General features: G+C 42.9%; 1 protein-coding gene across 3 annotated transcripts in view; it reads left to right on the top strand.

Annotated features, from left to right (window-relative positions):
• The window catches only part of POFUT1 (protein O-fucosyltransferase 1), a 92,027-nt gene that overhangs the window by 36,821 nt on the left and 39,109 nt on the right, over window positions 1–16,097 (top strand). For all 3 annotated transcript variants that reach the window (XM_033962793.1, XM_033962795.1, XM_033962794.1), the window contains exon 3: window positions 4,545–4,727. In XM_033962793.1, coding sequence (XP_033818684.1) covers window positions 4,545–4,727 — 183 coding nt within the window. The remainder of the gene's footprint in view (window positions 1–4,544; window positions 4,728–16,097) is intronic.

Below are 16,097 nucleotides of genomic sequence, written 5' to 3'. Positions count from 1 at the left end.
GATTTGGCTTTGGGCAACTGCTCGCAATATCTACCTCAAAACAGTCTACATTTAGGGGGAACAGAATTGCTTGGCAGACAAGCTCAGCATAATTCTTCAACCTCACGAATGGACGTTCAGTTCTACAGCTCTCCATCCCATCTTTGCTCAATGGGGCACTCCTCAAGTGGACTTGTTTGCGTCTCCCCACAACAACAAGTTGCCCCAGTTGTGCTCCAGACTCTACTCTCCTCACCGTCTGGAGGCAGATACTTTTCTGCTGGATGGATACGCATGTTTCTCTATGTGTGTCCACCTGCGCCTCTCATTCTGAAGACTCTTTTCAAAGTCAAGCAGGAGTTGGCCACCATGATTCTCATAGCTCCTCGGTGGCCCAGGCAACCTTGGTTCTCCCTTCTACTTCAACTAAGTGCCAGAGAGTCAGTACCTCTTCTGATATTTCCATCTCTTCTTACACAGAGTCAAGGGGCACTGTTACATCCCAACCTTCAGTCCCTACACATGACAGCTTGGTATCTCTCGGGTTGACCACAGCTGAACTCCGCCTCTCTCAACCAGTGAGACTTATTCTTGAAACTTCCAGGAAACCAGCCACTCAACAATGTTATTAGCAGAAGTGGACTCGTTTCTCCTTCTGGTATCTTCTCCATCACTATTATCCACAATCCATTTCAGTTTCTCTGGTGCTGGAGTATCATCTTCATTTGTCTGAGTCTGGGCTCAAGTCTACATCTATCAGAGTCCATCTCAGCGCTATTACTGCTTTTCACCAACCAGTGCAGGGTAAATCTCTCACTGCTCATCCTCTGGTCTCCAGATTCATGAAAGTTCTTTTTAATGTGAAACCACCTCTCAAACCTCCTCTAGTAGTCTGGAACCTTAATGTTGTTCTTTCCAGATTAATGAAGCCTCCATTTGAACCAATGTCCACGATTTATCTCGAGTATCTTACCTGGAAAGTGGTTTTTCTCATTTCACTCACTTCTGAAAGGAGAGTCAGTGAACTTCAAGCATTAGTGGCAGACCCACCCTTTACAGTTTTCCACCATGATAAAGTACTTCTTCGCACACATGCAAAGTTTCTGCCAAAAGTAGTCACTGAATTTCATCTCAATCAATTGATTGTGCTTCCAGTAGTCTTTCCCAAGCCTCACTCACTATGGAGAGGCAGCTCTTCATACTCTGGATTGCAAGTGATCTTTGGCCTACTATCTCGACAGAGCAAAGCCGCACAGATCTTCTCCACAACCTTTCGTCTCCTATTGTGGAAATATGTAAAGTTGCCACCTGGTCCTCGGTTCATACATTTATCTCACATTACTGTTGGGAGACTTTCTCCAGACAGGATGGGCACTTCGGCCAGTCAGTATTACAAAATTGATTTTCCTAAAGACCAACACTCCCACCATCCCATTCTGGTTAGCTTGGAGGTCACCCACATGTGACCTGAGATAAAGCATAGTTACTTATCGTTAATAAGTGTTATCCATGGGACGCAAGGAGGAATCCAAGATGGCGGACGCTATTTAGCTGTGCTCGGCAGGCTCAGCGTTTTTTTTCTTTATTTCAAACCAGATTCTTACATTATCGGAATGCCTCATACGAAGAGGAAGGGGAGTGTGAGAGCGGGTCAATTACCGCTGCTCACATCGTCTCCTGCCCAACAGACGATTCAGCGGTTTCTACAGCCGCTGAGCCCAGCCGACGCCCGGATATCCCCGCGGCGGGAGAGTTCCGCATCGGACCTGAGTGAGGGAGCACTCGGGTCTCTGGACTTGATGACATCACTGTCTCCACCGCATCTCTCTGCGCCTTCATGTCCAGCAGAGGCGCAGAGTGTTGAGCTTGGCCCCGAGGGAGAGGAGCTGGAGACCCCGGAGCAGGCAATGGTAGGAGCTACTGCCCTAGCTGGAACGCTGGGTGGAAGGGTTGCTGAAGGAGAAGGAGCACCAACAAGCACCCCAGCAGTGACACTAGAGACACTTCTAGAGGCTATCGAGACTGGATGTGAAGGTGGAGAAGACTGCCTCAGATATTGAGGTAATGGTTAAGAAAATGGATAACTTTTCTGATAGTCTGGTAAAAGTCAAGCAAGAGTGCATGGACAAAATACAAACTGAGTCAGCTTCATTGAAAAATTAAATTACCACTATTGTTAAAGAACAAAATTCTACTGCCCGTAAAATAGAAATGATTGAGAACTTTAACAGAAGATTGAACTTGAGAATCTTAAATTGCCCAAGGATTTCGGCAATATCACCCATTGAGATTTATAAAAAAATTTCTGACAGAATGCTTGAATTTTCCGCAAGATCAGATTCCGCCCCTAAATAAAGTATACTTTTTACCTACTTCGAAAAGAAATTCTGATATACTTAAGGGTGAGAACTTGGTCTCTGATAAAGACTTGCAAAATCTTATGGCAATATTAGAGGAATCATCTATGGAAGTTAAAGAAAGAGGAACTTTAATTGTTAACTTTATCTTTGAACAAGATCTTAATGCAGTTATGAGGTTATTCTTTAAGAAGTCTGGATCACTTTTTTGTGGTCAACGTTTATGGTTATATCATGATGTAACTAGAATAACCCAGGAAAGACGGAAAATGTTTTTGGGCATGAGAGAAGAGACAAGGAAGCTCGGTGCTACTTTTTTGCTAGCTTATCCATGCAAATGTGTTATTAAGTTTAGGGGTCTGAAATATGTATACTTTACACCAGATCATCTACGCTCCTTTTTAGATCTCAAAGGTTTATCTAGTGGAGGGAACGTAGCTTAAAGGAAATGCCGGGTTGTAGCGTTTAAGCCTTTACTTTTTTGTTGTATTATTGTAATATTACTCCCTATAATATAAGAACATAAGAACATAAGCAGTGCCTCCGCCGGGTCAGACCATAGGTCCATCCTGCCCAGCAGTCCACTCCCGCGGCGGCCCAAACTGGTCACGACCTGTCTATCACCAGAAGAGGCTCCCTTGCCACCTTGGTTTCTCATTTAAGTCCTGTCTTCCTATCGAAGTCCTAACCTTCCGGTCTTGCACATGCACGACCTGGTTTGGTTTCTATACTCATTACTTGGTTAGCTTTCTATACTTGTGTTACATCCCAGCTTCTCCCTCAGTATCCCACGATCCCTTTATCCCTCAGGAATCCGTCCAATCCCTGTTTGAATCCCTGTACCGTACTCTGCCTGATCACTTCCTCCGGTAGCGCATTCCAAGTGTCCACGACCCTTTGGGTGAAAAAAAACTTCCTTGCATTTGTTTTGAACCTATCTCCCTTCAGTTTCTCCGAATGCCCCCTCGTATTCGCTGTCCATTTCAGTCTGAAGAATCTGTCCCTATCCACCCTCTCTATGCCCCTCATGATCTTGAAGGTCTCTATCATATCTCCCCTGAGCCTCCTCTTCTCCAGAGAGAAGAGCCCCAGCCTATCCAACCTCTTGGCGTATGGGCAGTGTTCAGCCCTTTTACCATTTTCGTTGCTCTCCTTTGGACTCTCTCAAGTTTTCTTTTTCCTCCTCCTAATTGAGGTCTAAGGAAGAGTTAAATTTCATATATATATTTATTTTAAATATTGTAATGTTTAATGATGTTTTTCTTTTGGAACATGATTCTGTATTTCTAAACCAAGTAGTTATACTTGTAAAGTATGTTAAATTCAATAAAAAATAAAGTTAAAAAAAAAAAAAAAGTGTTATCCATGGACAGCAGGCAGATATTCTCACAACCCACCTCCCTGGGTTGGCTTCTTAGCTGGCTTGCTAAACTGAGGGACTATGCACCTACGTCGGGCTGGAAGGCATGTGCAGTGCTGGCTAACCCGAACTTTCTGAAAGTTTTAAAGTGGTGATGCACTTTTAAAGTGTCCGTGCTGGGGCTCCATCGGGGATGTCACCCACATGTGAGAATATCTTGCCTGCTGTCCCTGGATAACACCTGTTACGGTAAGTAACTGTGCTTTTTAGATAGTCTTAGGTTTATATTGTATACTAATTTATTGTTTTATTCTTTACTGGTAATGAAATATAAATAGTTCTCCTGTTGTCCCAATTAGAATAATTGACAATAAATTAAGACTATAAGTATAGAAATGAGCTAGGGGTGGGCAGGAGAGGGGAGAGCGGGAGGGAATGGAGACTAAGACAGACCCTGCTCTGAATGCCTGCCTGCCAAAAACTATGGAGACTAGCTAAATAAAGTTTGTTCTTTTAAGATCTAAACTGTCTTTAGAAGGAAACCTGTAATTGAGCTTTTCCCACCAAAGCTCGTTAGAAGGGAACCTACAATTGAGCTTTTTCCTCCTTTTTTTGCATTTAAACTAACTTGTGCAGGCTAAGTTGAATTGGTTTGTGATTGTTAGATTCCAGTGAAGTTTCCATTTATTGCACCATATTTGGTGAAAGTGTTATGTTGTGTGAACATTTTCTGGGAACAAACTGATTAATCATAATTTAAAAAAAGCTGATAAAATACTTTTAACTGTACTGATGAATAGGATTGGTTATGATACTGATGAAGCTGATTTTTTTTCTTTCTATATTAGTTGCATGTTTCTTATGAAGAGTACTTCAGATTGGAGTCCCTCTTGGAATATCATCGGGTAATAAGCCTGGAGGAGTTTATGAGAACATTAGCACCTGTCTACTGGCCTTCAGACAAACGTGTGGCATATTGCTTTGAAGCAGCAGCTCTTAGAAGCACTGATAAAAAGACCTGCCCAATGAAGGTATATAGCTGAACTGAGTTTGCTATCAGAAGGGGAGAGTGTGGCACAGTGGTTAAAGCTCCAGCCTCAGCACCCTGAGGTTGTGGGTTCAAACCCAAGTTGCTCCTTGTGACCCTGGGCAAGTCACTCAATCCCCCATTACCTCAGGTACATTAGATAACTTGTGTACCCACCAGAACAGACAGGGAAAAATGCTTGAGTACCTGAATAAATTAATGTAAACCATGGGAGAACAGTATAGAAAATTGAATGAATAAAAGGAAGTAGCCTGGTCATGAATAACAGTTTCATCTCATACACTGTACTGATCTACCTATACTAGCAACTCTATTAAATGTCCATATCAAGCTGTCCTTGGTAACCGACCCAATCTCTTGTAATGTAATCTGACCTTGAACTGAATAAGTAAAGGTAGAATTTAAAAACCTATTAACAAAACATAAGTCAACATGCTGTACATTATTGCCATCTCCTAAAGTACAGTAAATGAGAAAAATGCTGTCATCCAAGTAATCTTTGAATTATAAGGAAACTCAGCTTGAACACCCTGCTGGTTCATTTTATTCCCATAGAAATGCAGGAAATGACAGCAGATAAAGACCATATGTCCATCCATATAGTTTACTATCCTTTCTCTTCTTTAGAACTTCTATGTGCTTGTCCCATGTTTGTTGAATTCAGATACAGTGTTTGTCTCCATCACTTCCACTGAGCATTCATGCCATGCATCCACTACCCTTTCTGTAAAGAGGCATTTCCTAAGATTACTTCTAAGAAATTTGGCCATGTAACACTACTACTGAAGGAGGCGCATTGGTGTTTGAATATCAGCCCCTATGTATGTACCTACATAATTTTTTTTAATTACCCTATTTTTTTGCTCTATAAGATGCACCTGACCTTAAGATGCACCCTAGATTTAGGGGAGGAAACCCTCCCCCCCCAAAAAAAATTCTGAACCAAATGGTGTACCCTGTCCCCCCTCTGGTAGTCTAGTGGTAGGCTGGGACAGGGTATAGGGCAGATCTAGTGGTAGGTAGGTAGGCAGGCAGCCAGTCTCCCCCCCCAGCAGGTCTAGTGGTGTACTTGTACCTTGGTCATGTTATTTAAAGTTCACTGCACTGACTACTAAGCAAGGACATCACTGGCTTCCAGTACACTTTTGGATCCAATGCAAGATCTTATGTTTGACCCACAAGGCTGTTCATATTGGCAAAACATCATATCTATCTAGACCGACCATTCCCTACATCTTCTAATCACACCCTTCATTCTCTTGACTATCACTCTTTTAGTTTAAAACTGTTTTTGAGGCTTTAGAAGGGAACCTGTCATCAATGCTGGTGTGTAGACAACGGCCTGCAAATGATGGTCACTCTTGGCTTCCTCCTCTGAGAATGTGTCTCATCTATGTTTGAATAGATAGGATTTTTTTTTTCTTTCCTAACTTGGAAATGGTGTACCTATCTATCTTTAAAGATAGCCCCCCCCCTGCGAGAACTGATGACAGCCATTCAGGGAATAGCGCGTTGCCAGGTAGAAGCACGAAAAGCTTTCGCTTGCCTTGTGCGCCGCTCTGCCGCATGAGGAGGCAGCCATCCAGCGAGGGAGGGCAGGAGCGTGGAACACTCCTGCCGATACAGCGCTGGACCACAAGAATTAGAAAAGGTACCGGGAAGGGGGGTTAAAAAAACTATTCACTCCATAAGACTCACTTACAGTACTTACATGGCAGCTCTGCCTCCTCTCCATCCAAACTATGTCCCCAGAAATGCCTAAAGACTGAAGTAAATAATTTCTTTGTTTTTTCTGCTATTTAACTTATCCTCCCTGAGCAGTTCCTTTTACCCCCTAGTCATCCAGGAGTCCAACTAGTTCCCCCAACAATTGTAAAGTATAGCTTGCCAAGTTTTACGTTAAAAGTTTGCAAATATTCAAAATGCGACCATTAGGTTAATATAATACGCTTGCTACCTATAACCTACTGAATTAAAGTACAGTTTAACAAAAATTCCAGTGCAATAGGTGAGACATTCTCTAGACCATAGGTTCATTTCCCACTACTTGCATGGTCTGTAGAAGAAATCCATTTCAGGTTTTTCATTCTGCCTCTAATGTACTTCACAGGCTAGTTTAGCGCCCTGTAGCAGTCTTTTCTTGTTGCAAGCATGGCTGTAACTGTGTAGATTCTGCTTTCCACATTTTATTTTAATTCAACGTAGTTTCGTCCCTTTTGCGGGTATTTTTGCATTTAAAGTGGATTTGAGGTTCATAGTCAGTGGCGCACAAGACGCCAGTGCGCTGACAATCCAGCGCCGACAATTCGGCGCAAGACAGAAGCACACGGGGGAAAAAGTAATTTATAAAGAGCTCCGACGGGGGGGGGGTTTGAGGTGGCAACCCCCCCCACTTTATTGGTTAGTGTTCGCGCTGCTGTTGGAGGAGAGTTCTGGGGGTTGGAAACCTCCATTATAGCGAAAACTGAACTTTTTCGGAAAAAGTTCCATTTTCTCTATAATGTGGGGGGTTTCACCCCTCCACAACGGCAGCGCGAACACTAACCAATAAAGTGGGGGGGTTGCCCCCAGTCATAGCTCTTTAAAAATTATTTTTTCCCCCGCGCACTTCTGTCTTGCACCAAATTGTCGGCGCTGGATTGTTGGTGCACTGGCTACTGGCGCGCGATTATCCCGTCACCGGATTTGAAGCTCTGCCTGCTCAAGAATTCAGACTTCGGTCTGTAGCTGACAAGCCGATCCCTTCAGGGTACCTGTTAGCCAGTCTGCTTAATCTTCCTTGGAGCTCAGGGCCGTCCCTGACCTAGTCTCACTCCCTGTTAAGCCCATCCAGATGTGCATCCGGTGGTCCGCAGGGGTGGAGGCTTAGTCAGAAGAGTTTGACTAGCAGCCCGAAGATCAGCTTGAAGGATGAATTTCCAGCAGTGTGGCAATTAATTCTAAATCAGCCATTGAAAACACTAGGAGCAGATGCAGGGTCTCTGTGTCTGGTAACTGTGAGAACAAAGAGGAGCTGACAGGCTCCAAAATAGATCTTTTAAAAGTTAATTTTGAGGGGTTTTGAAGATTTCCTAGTGTTCCTCTATGTTCCCCCATGTGAAATACGTTACTTTTTGTAATTTTGAAAGTTTGAGAAATGTCGTTTTTAGAGTGTTTTTGGTGCAAATTTGGGTCCGTCAGCCATTTTGAATTTTTAACTTTTCCCTGCTTCTTTAAAATTTGAAATTTTGTCAGCAAAACTGCTGGAATGGAATCCTAAAAATTGCTGCATTAGAGTGTTTTGCACCACGTGGCGCGGTCCGGAGGTGGGACAATAACTACTGGTTCAGCCTCCCCTTCACAGAAGCAGGTGATTACACACTGAGCTAGCCTGTTGGGGAGGCCACATTATTTTCGGGGCTTGGTTCAGCGGGTTTGTCTGTCCACCAAGAGACGGACTTTCCGCAACCTAAGAAGTGCAAGTATAAATCTTTGGTGAAACCTCATTTAGAATATTGTGTACAATTCTAGAGGCCGCACATTCAAAAAGATATAAAAAAGATGGAGTCGGTCCAGAGGAAAGCTACTAAAATGGTATGGGGTCTTCATCATAAGGCATATGGAGACAGACTTAAAGATCTCAATCTGTATACTTTGGAGGAAAGGCGGGAGAGGGGAGATATGATAGACGTTTAAATACCTACGTAATGTAAATGCACATGATTCGAGTCTCTTTCATTTGAAAGGAAACTCTGCAATGAGAGAGCATAGGATGAAGTTAAGTGGTGATAGGTTCCGGAGTAATCTAAGGAAATACTTTTTTACAGAAAGGTTGGTATATCAGTCTCCCAGAAGAGGTGGTGAAGATAGAAACTTTGTCTGAATTCAAGAGGGCCTGGAATAGGCACGTGGGATCTCTTGGAGCGAGAAAGAGATAATGGTTACTGCGGATGGGCAGATTAGATAGGCCATTTGGCCTTTATCTGCCATCATGTTTCAATGTTTCTTCTAAGGATGACTCTCTGCCCCAGGGTCCAGATACCTTCTCAGAATATATGAGATTTTGCTGGTCTGTATTTTACGGTAGACTTTTGATGGTCCCATTGTTACTCCTCGGCGTGTTTGAACTCTGAATTATTGGTCAATAAGTGGTACACTTCACTTTTAAATGATTGAAGGACGTGAAATAGAGCTGTGACATTAAGTTGAAGAAAGTGCATTCGTCACAGAATAATATTAGGTGTCTCCCTAGCAGTTGGCATTGGCTGTATTTTACTAAGAACATAAGAAATGCCTGCACCGGATCAGACCTGGGGTCCATCTAGTCCAGTGATCCGCACACGTGGAGGCTCAGCCAGGCGTACCCCGCCGAATACCTTAGTCACTCGTATCCCTCAATGTGTCCTGCAAGAAGATGTGTGTCCAATTTTTCCTTAAATTCTAGAATGGTGGTTTCCTCCACCACCTCTTCCGGGAGAGAATTCCAGGCATTCACCACTCGCTGTGTGAAGCAGAACTTTCTGACATTTGTCCTGGCCGTGTCCCCTCTCAGCTTCAGTCCATGACCTCTTGTCCGAGTCACATTTGACAATGTAAATAACGTTGTTACTTGCTCACCATCCTTTCCCCCTACTGGGAGCTTGCTCCATTTTATCGATTCCTTTTAGTATTTTAAAAGTCTCTATCAGATCCTCTCTCAGTCTTCTCTTCTCCAGTGGTCCGGCTGTTGAGTGCTTTTCTGTTCCTCCTGCTATGCATCTTAGCGGCTGAATGGCCTTGGGGGTCTTCTTGGGTTGTGCAATCTGTTCCATTTTTTTCGCCTTGGCCGCTGTTCGGCCGGGTCCTTCGGAGGATTGCAACTCACCCCCAGCCGTGTCATTCTGGTGGCGCCCAATTTGCATGAAAGGCTGGGGTTCACAGATCTGATGCAGCTGAGTGTCTTTCCTGACCTCTCCCAGTCCCAGTTGCCATGAAGGATCTGAGTCGTTTTGCTCGTACAGCTTAGCTGCAAGAGCGCGCGGCTTAAACCCCCCCCCAAAAAAAAAAACAAAAAACATCAAGGCAATTCGGAGCTTGTCATAGCTAAAGCTTCTTAGGTCTACCAAGTCCCTAGGAGTCAGCTTATGCTACGGCGTAGAAGACCTTTAGGGTGCTGGAGTGCCCAATAACAGGTGGACCCATATTCAAGTCAGGTGTCGTGGGTCCTTATTTTCTCCAAGCGTGTCTGGATAAAGGCTTCATGATGGTGTCTCTGTGGGTCTCGATGGCCAGTCTCTCCGGTTCTATATCCCAGGATTGTATCCAGCTGTTACTTGGTTTTGCAAAATATCTTCGGGTCTTGTTGCCCGTTAAGTATCCATTCCCAGTCTGGGATCTTAATGTAGTGCTGTCTGCCTTTGCAAGGGCTACTTTTAACCGCTGAGCAGTGGCATACCTAGCATATGTGACACCCGGGGCCCATCATTTTTTGACACCCCCCCATCTGTATGAAAAACATGATTTTTAGTAACAGTCCACATGTCACACATGAATACCTAGGAAAAGGCAGCATCTTACATACTGTAGTGAGCAGTACATTTAGAACCATTGTAAAACTAAACAAGCCAGACTAGTACAGATCAATCCTACACATTCAATCCTAATTGCTTCTGAAGCAGTTCAGCTATGGTCCCTTTCAGTTCCTTGATGACCCTCGGATAGATGCCATCCGGTCCCAGGGATTTATCGCTCTTGAGCTTATCGATCTGCCTGCATACCTCTTCTAGACTGACTCAACCCTGTCAGTTTCCTGTGTTCGTTTCCAGCATATAGTCTGATGGGTTCTGGTATTCTGTGTATATCCTCTTTGGTAAATACAAACGCAAAAACTTTATTCAGTTTGTCAGCGATTGCTTTTTCCTCCTTTAGCACTCCCTTTATTCCATGGTCATCCAACGGTCCCACCGCTTCCTTCTTGGGTCGTTTCGCCTTAATATATCGAAAGAATGACTTGAAGTTTTTCGCCTCCTTGGCTATTTTTTCCTCATAGTCTCTTTTGGCCCATTTTTCCACCTTATGGCACTTGCGTTGATGCTGTTTGTGCTTATTCCAGTTTTTGTTCGTTTTTGACCTTTTCCATTCCTTAAACAAAGTTTTCTTGTCTCTCATCGCTTCCTTCACCTCTACAGTGAGCCACACCAGTTCCTTGTTCTTTTTCCTCTTGGATCCCTGCCAGTCCATTCCTTCCCCTTGTGGGTCACAAACAGCCTTTTCTGAATCCAGTTCCTTCATTTCAATATCAGGCACTTCTACCTGCTCCTGCTTTCTCTCCAGCAGCTTTCTTAGCACGTTTGGCTTTCAGTGCTGTTTCCTTCCTCCTTGGCCAGGTGCTGGGACATAAGAACTGCCATCTCCGGATCAGACCTTCGGTACATCAAGTCCAATGATCCACACACGCGGAGGCCCAGCCAGGTGTACACCTGGCGTAATTTTAGTCACCCATATCACTCTATGCCTCTCGTGAGGAGATGTGCATCTAGTTTACTTTTAAATCCTAGAAAGGTGGATTCCGCCATAACCTCCTCTGGGAGAGCATTCCAGTTGTCCACCACTCGTTGCATGAAGCAGAACTTCCTGATATTTATCCTGGACTTGTCCCCCCTTAGCTTCAGTCCATGTCCTCTTGTCCGTGTCACATTGGACATTGTAAATCATTTTTTTTTCCTGCTCTATTTTGTCGATTCCTTTCAGTATTTTGAAAGTCTCGATCATATCCCCTCGCAGTCTCCTTTTCTTAAGGGAGAACAATCCCAGTCTCATAAGTCATTCCTCGTATTCCAAGTTCTCCATATCTTTTATTAGCTTCGTTGCTCGTCTCTGCACCCTCTCCAGCAGTTTTATATCCTTCTTTAGGTTGGGAGACCAATGTTGGACACAGTATTCCAAGAGTGGTCTGACCATTGCTCTATAAAGTGGCATTATAACTTTTTCCGATCTACTCGTGATTCCTTTCTATATCATGCCTAACATTCTATTTGCTTTCTTTGCCGCTGCCGCTCATTGTGCCGATGGTTTCAGAGTCCTGTCTATCAGTACACCTAGGTCCTTTTCTTGTTCACTCTTACCCAGAGTTGCACCTGACATTCTATACTCGTGTTCCTTGTTCTTAATGCCTAAATGCATTACTTTGCACTTTTCCACATTAAACTTCATCTGCCATTTCTCTGCCCATTTCTCTAACTGACAAATCACTCTGGAGTTCCTCGCTATCCTTCTGCGATCTGATTGCCCGGCATAACTTTGTGTTGTCTGCAAACTTGATCTCACTGGATGTTCCTTCTTCTAGGTCATTGATGAAAATATTAAATAAGATGGGCCCAAGTACCAAGCCCTGGGGCATGCCACTAGTCACCTTCTTCCAGTCTGAGAACTTCCCATTTATGCCTACTCTTTGCTTTCTGTTCTCCAGCCATTTGCCTATCCATCTTAGTATATCTCCCTCTATTCCATGGCTTTGTAGTCTCCTGAGAAGTCTTTCATGTGGAACCTTGTCGAACACTTTCTGGAAGTCTAAGTATATTATGTCCACCAGTTCTCCACTATCAATTTGTTTGTTCACGGTCTCAAAAAATTGAAGCAAATTCGTCAAAACATGATTTCCCTTTCCTGAAGCCATGTTGACTGGCTCTTATCAGGTCGTGTGTATCCAAGTGCCGGACTATGCTATCTTTAATCAGTGCTTCAACCATCTTTCCAGGGACAGACATAAGACTCACAGGTCTGTAGTTGCCTGGTTCTCCTCTTGATCCTATTTTTGAAAATTGGCGTGACGTTCACTATCTTCCAATCGTCCGGTATCTGTCCAGTTCTAATTGACAGGTTGGCAAGTTTTTGCAAAAGCTCTCCGATTTCAACCTTCAGTTCTTTTAAGACTCTCAGGTGAATTCCATCAGGTCCAGGGGATTTGTTGCTTTTAAGATTGTCGATCTGGTCCAAGTCCACTTCTACTGTGGTGAGGCTGTCCTCTATTACTCCTTTGAACACTTTCACTGCTTCTGGTATTGTTGTGGTGTCCTCCTTCGTAAAGACAGACGCAAAGAAGGAATTTAGTCTGTCTGCAATTTGTTTGTCTTCCTTGATGTACCCTTTTCTTCCCTGGTCATCCAGCGGTCCCACCGCCTCTTTTGCAGGTTTTTTTCCTTTTACGTATCTAAAGATGGGCTTGAAATTTTTGGCCTCTTGCACTATTTTCTCCTCATAGTCCTTTTAGGCATCCCTCACTGCCTTGTGACATTTCTTCTGATCATCTTTGTGTTTGTTCCAAGCTTCGGTTGTTTTCGTTCATTTCTGTTTTTCGTGAGTTTCTTTTATGGCTTCTTTCACCTCTCTAGTAAGCCATGCCGGTTTTCCTTTGCCTTTAGTTTTCTTTTCTTTGGAAATCTACGGAATGTAGAGATTTTGTGTTTCCGTGATAGTATTTTTCAGTAGGGACCATGCTTGATCTACCGTTTTAACTTTGCCATCTTTTTCTTGAGCCGTTGTTTCACCATGGCTCTCATGCTATTGGATCTTCCCTTTTTAAAGTTTAAGGTCTCTCTTTGGTAAGTCAAGCTGTTCACTAAAGTGCCATGCTCCAGGGCCCACCCCCTCCCTCTGGTTGGGACAGGAGAAGATTTAAAGGGACCTGCACTCTTAAACTGGGACTCAGCTTTTGCAGACTTTAAAGTGGCAGTTTTACAACTGGGACTTCTAATTAGGTTCTGTCTTTCTCTCAGGGGTTCTAAAGCTTTCCTTTCTAAGCGGCTAGTAGGACAAGGCTCATATTCCTGAAGTTCAAGCTCAGGGTCGGCAGGGTCCCTGTCACAAGAGACATTTGGAGCAATTTTTAGATTGTGTAATCAGGTTATCGCAGTATGACTTTTTTGCTTCCATTACTGCTAGTTTGTATTGTTTTATTTTTTTTTCCAGTTAATATAGAATTCTGGACTTTGTTCTTTTCGCCATATTCTTTCTGCCCTTCTTACTTCACATGACCTTTAACTGTTCTGTGAACCATGGATTACTTTTACTGTTTTAATTTTCTTGTTTTTATTGGCACAGTCCTATCTAGAACAGTATTTGCTAGATTTTGACAAGCTGTATGTCTCGTAGTTTATTAAAATTTGATAAAACGCTTCTCCTGGAATACAAAGCGTTGTACATTAAAAATTTAAATATAAATGGGGAACAAACAATAAATAGTAAACATAGACCATCCATGACTGACATACTTGGTTGAGGTTGTGATATGAAAACAATAGGAAAAAAAGGGAGGAACAACAATTTATTAATAAAAAGGAGGTACAGTAGGGAAGATGTGACAGGTTAAGTGATAGTAAAGCGAATATACAGTATATATATGATAAGTTTTGTTTAGCTCTGAGGTGTAAGGGAAGATAATTCCAAATTGAAGGGGCAGTAACTGAGAAAATAAGAGTACAACGGGTGCCAATTATTTTTAAGGACGGGACATTAAGAGTGTTGTGAGGCTGATCTTAAGGTTCTGGGGGGGGGGTCATATGGAATCAATAGTCTATTTATAAATATAGGAGCATTAGTCTGTAAAGTTTTAAAGGTTAGAAGAGAAATTGTATAGGTAATCCGGTGTGGGATAGGCAACCAATGAGCTTTCTTTAACAAAGGGGTGATGTGATCAAATTTTTTGGAACCCGAGTCTCTGTTCGTTGGTTTAAGTTTTTCATTTATTTCCATCCAGAATTCTTCTGTGGGTATTTTAACACATTTTGGAATGAGTCTTATTTTGTTTTTGCATCGTTGTTTTGGGTATTTTTAGGAAAAAGTTCAGGAGATGAAGATCTGATCATATAACTGGCCCCCACACTATGAGGTCTTACCAGTTCACAAATTGTGATCTGGTCTATTTGCTGAGTGTGAGATGAAGTCCACACAATGCCAGCCTTTGTGTGTAGGGACCTGTGGGGAGGTGGGGAGTTCTAGTTGTTCCATTAAGCTTTGTAAGTTTCATACTTTTGGATCATCATGTATTTCTAGGTGTAGATTTAGGTCCCCTATAACTACCAGATTGGGTTAGTTAGTGGTATAGTTTGAGATCAGGTAAATGATTTTATCTTCTACTACATTCCACTTACCAGGTTTATGTCTTTCCCCCTTCCTGGTTTTTCAGGTTGCAGACCATGTATTCTAAACCTTGTTACAGCTATCTTGTTTTTTTAGAGTAAGGGATGGCTTATATATTAGAAGGAGGCTCCCACATCGTCTCTTTTTTCTTGGCGAGTGGAATATTTTGTACCCAGGTGGGCAAAGATCTGTTAGCACTGGGGTGTCATCATCCTGTATCCACTTTTCTACTATATTATCCCTGCTTGGCTTTTTGTTTTCAGGTCATTTATAAGGTCTTCTTGCAGACTGAACGTGCATTTACGAACATGCACTCTATTGGCACATAATCATCTCCTAGTGGTGTTTCTGCAGTGTATATTATTTGTTTTAGGTTCTTTTATTCCCTATTTTTGCATTGGTAGTGCATTATGGGTTTTGTCTTTCTGTTTCCTACAATTATGGCTGGGATCTTTGGATTATCCATTGTTAATATCAGCTGGTCTAGATTTGGGTTTTGACTTGGGTGGGAACTATGTTTGTTTTCAATCATTGTGTCTTTTGATGTGTGTCTTGATGTCTGTCTGGGTAGTTTGAGTTAGAGAATGACAGTGCAGAATTCATCACTATCCCCAACCCCGCAGATAACTGTGGGAAACCACCCATGTCATTCTTTAGTGCCTATCTCAACCTCAGTCCTTCTACACCAGCATTCTTCAATGCAAGGCTTGAGGGTCAGTGGTTGTGCCCATTCATACTCTGATTCTTCCCTCTCTCCTTAAAGAATGCCTTCCCGCCCAATGTCGGCTCGTTGTTCCTCAGTTTTTCATTCTCCGCAGAGCGAAGTTGTGTTTTGGACTCTGTCCAAATTTGTGTTGCCTTCCCATCTTTTTGCTTTTCAGTTTGGTTTTCTTTATTTTTCTATTAGTAGTGCTAGTCTTCCTTTGGTTCTTCTTTAAAAAAAAATTTTTCTAAATATTATTTTTCTTTATTTTCCTCAGTCAGGACTTCGGGCCCTCTTTACTTGGTATTTTCTGCCTTTTTTTTCTTGGGCTGCAACCAAGATTTTCCCTCACATTTTCCCTCAGCAACGAGATTTTCCCTCACATGATGAGGCCTTCTCCCGATTTTAAAAAGTGCACTCGTTGCCAACAGCCCGCACAGCTGGTGCATTCAGTGTCTGAGCCCAGAGCATCATGTGGAAACTTGCATTAGCTGTTCTACATTGCAAAAACGCTCTCTTAAGGCTCTGCGAGTTAAGCAGGAAAAGTTATTCGGA

Source organism: Geotrypetes seraphini, chromosome 11, assembly GCF_902459505.1.
Source record: "Geotrypetes seraphini chromosome 11, aGeoSer1.1, whole genome shotgun sequence".
Taxonomy (NCBI): Eukaryota; Metazoa; Chordata; class Amphibia; order Gymnophiona; family Dermophiidae; genus Geotrypetes; species Geotrypetes seraphini.
The sequence above is the reverse complement of the archived record's forward strand: the minus strand, read 5'-3'. Positions and strand labels throughout refer to the sequence as shown.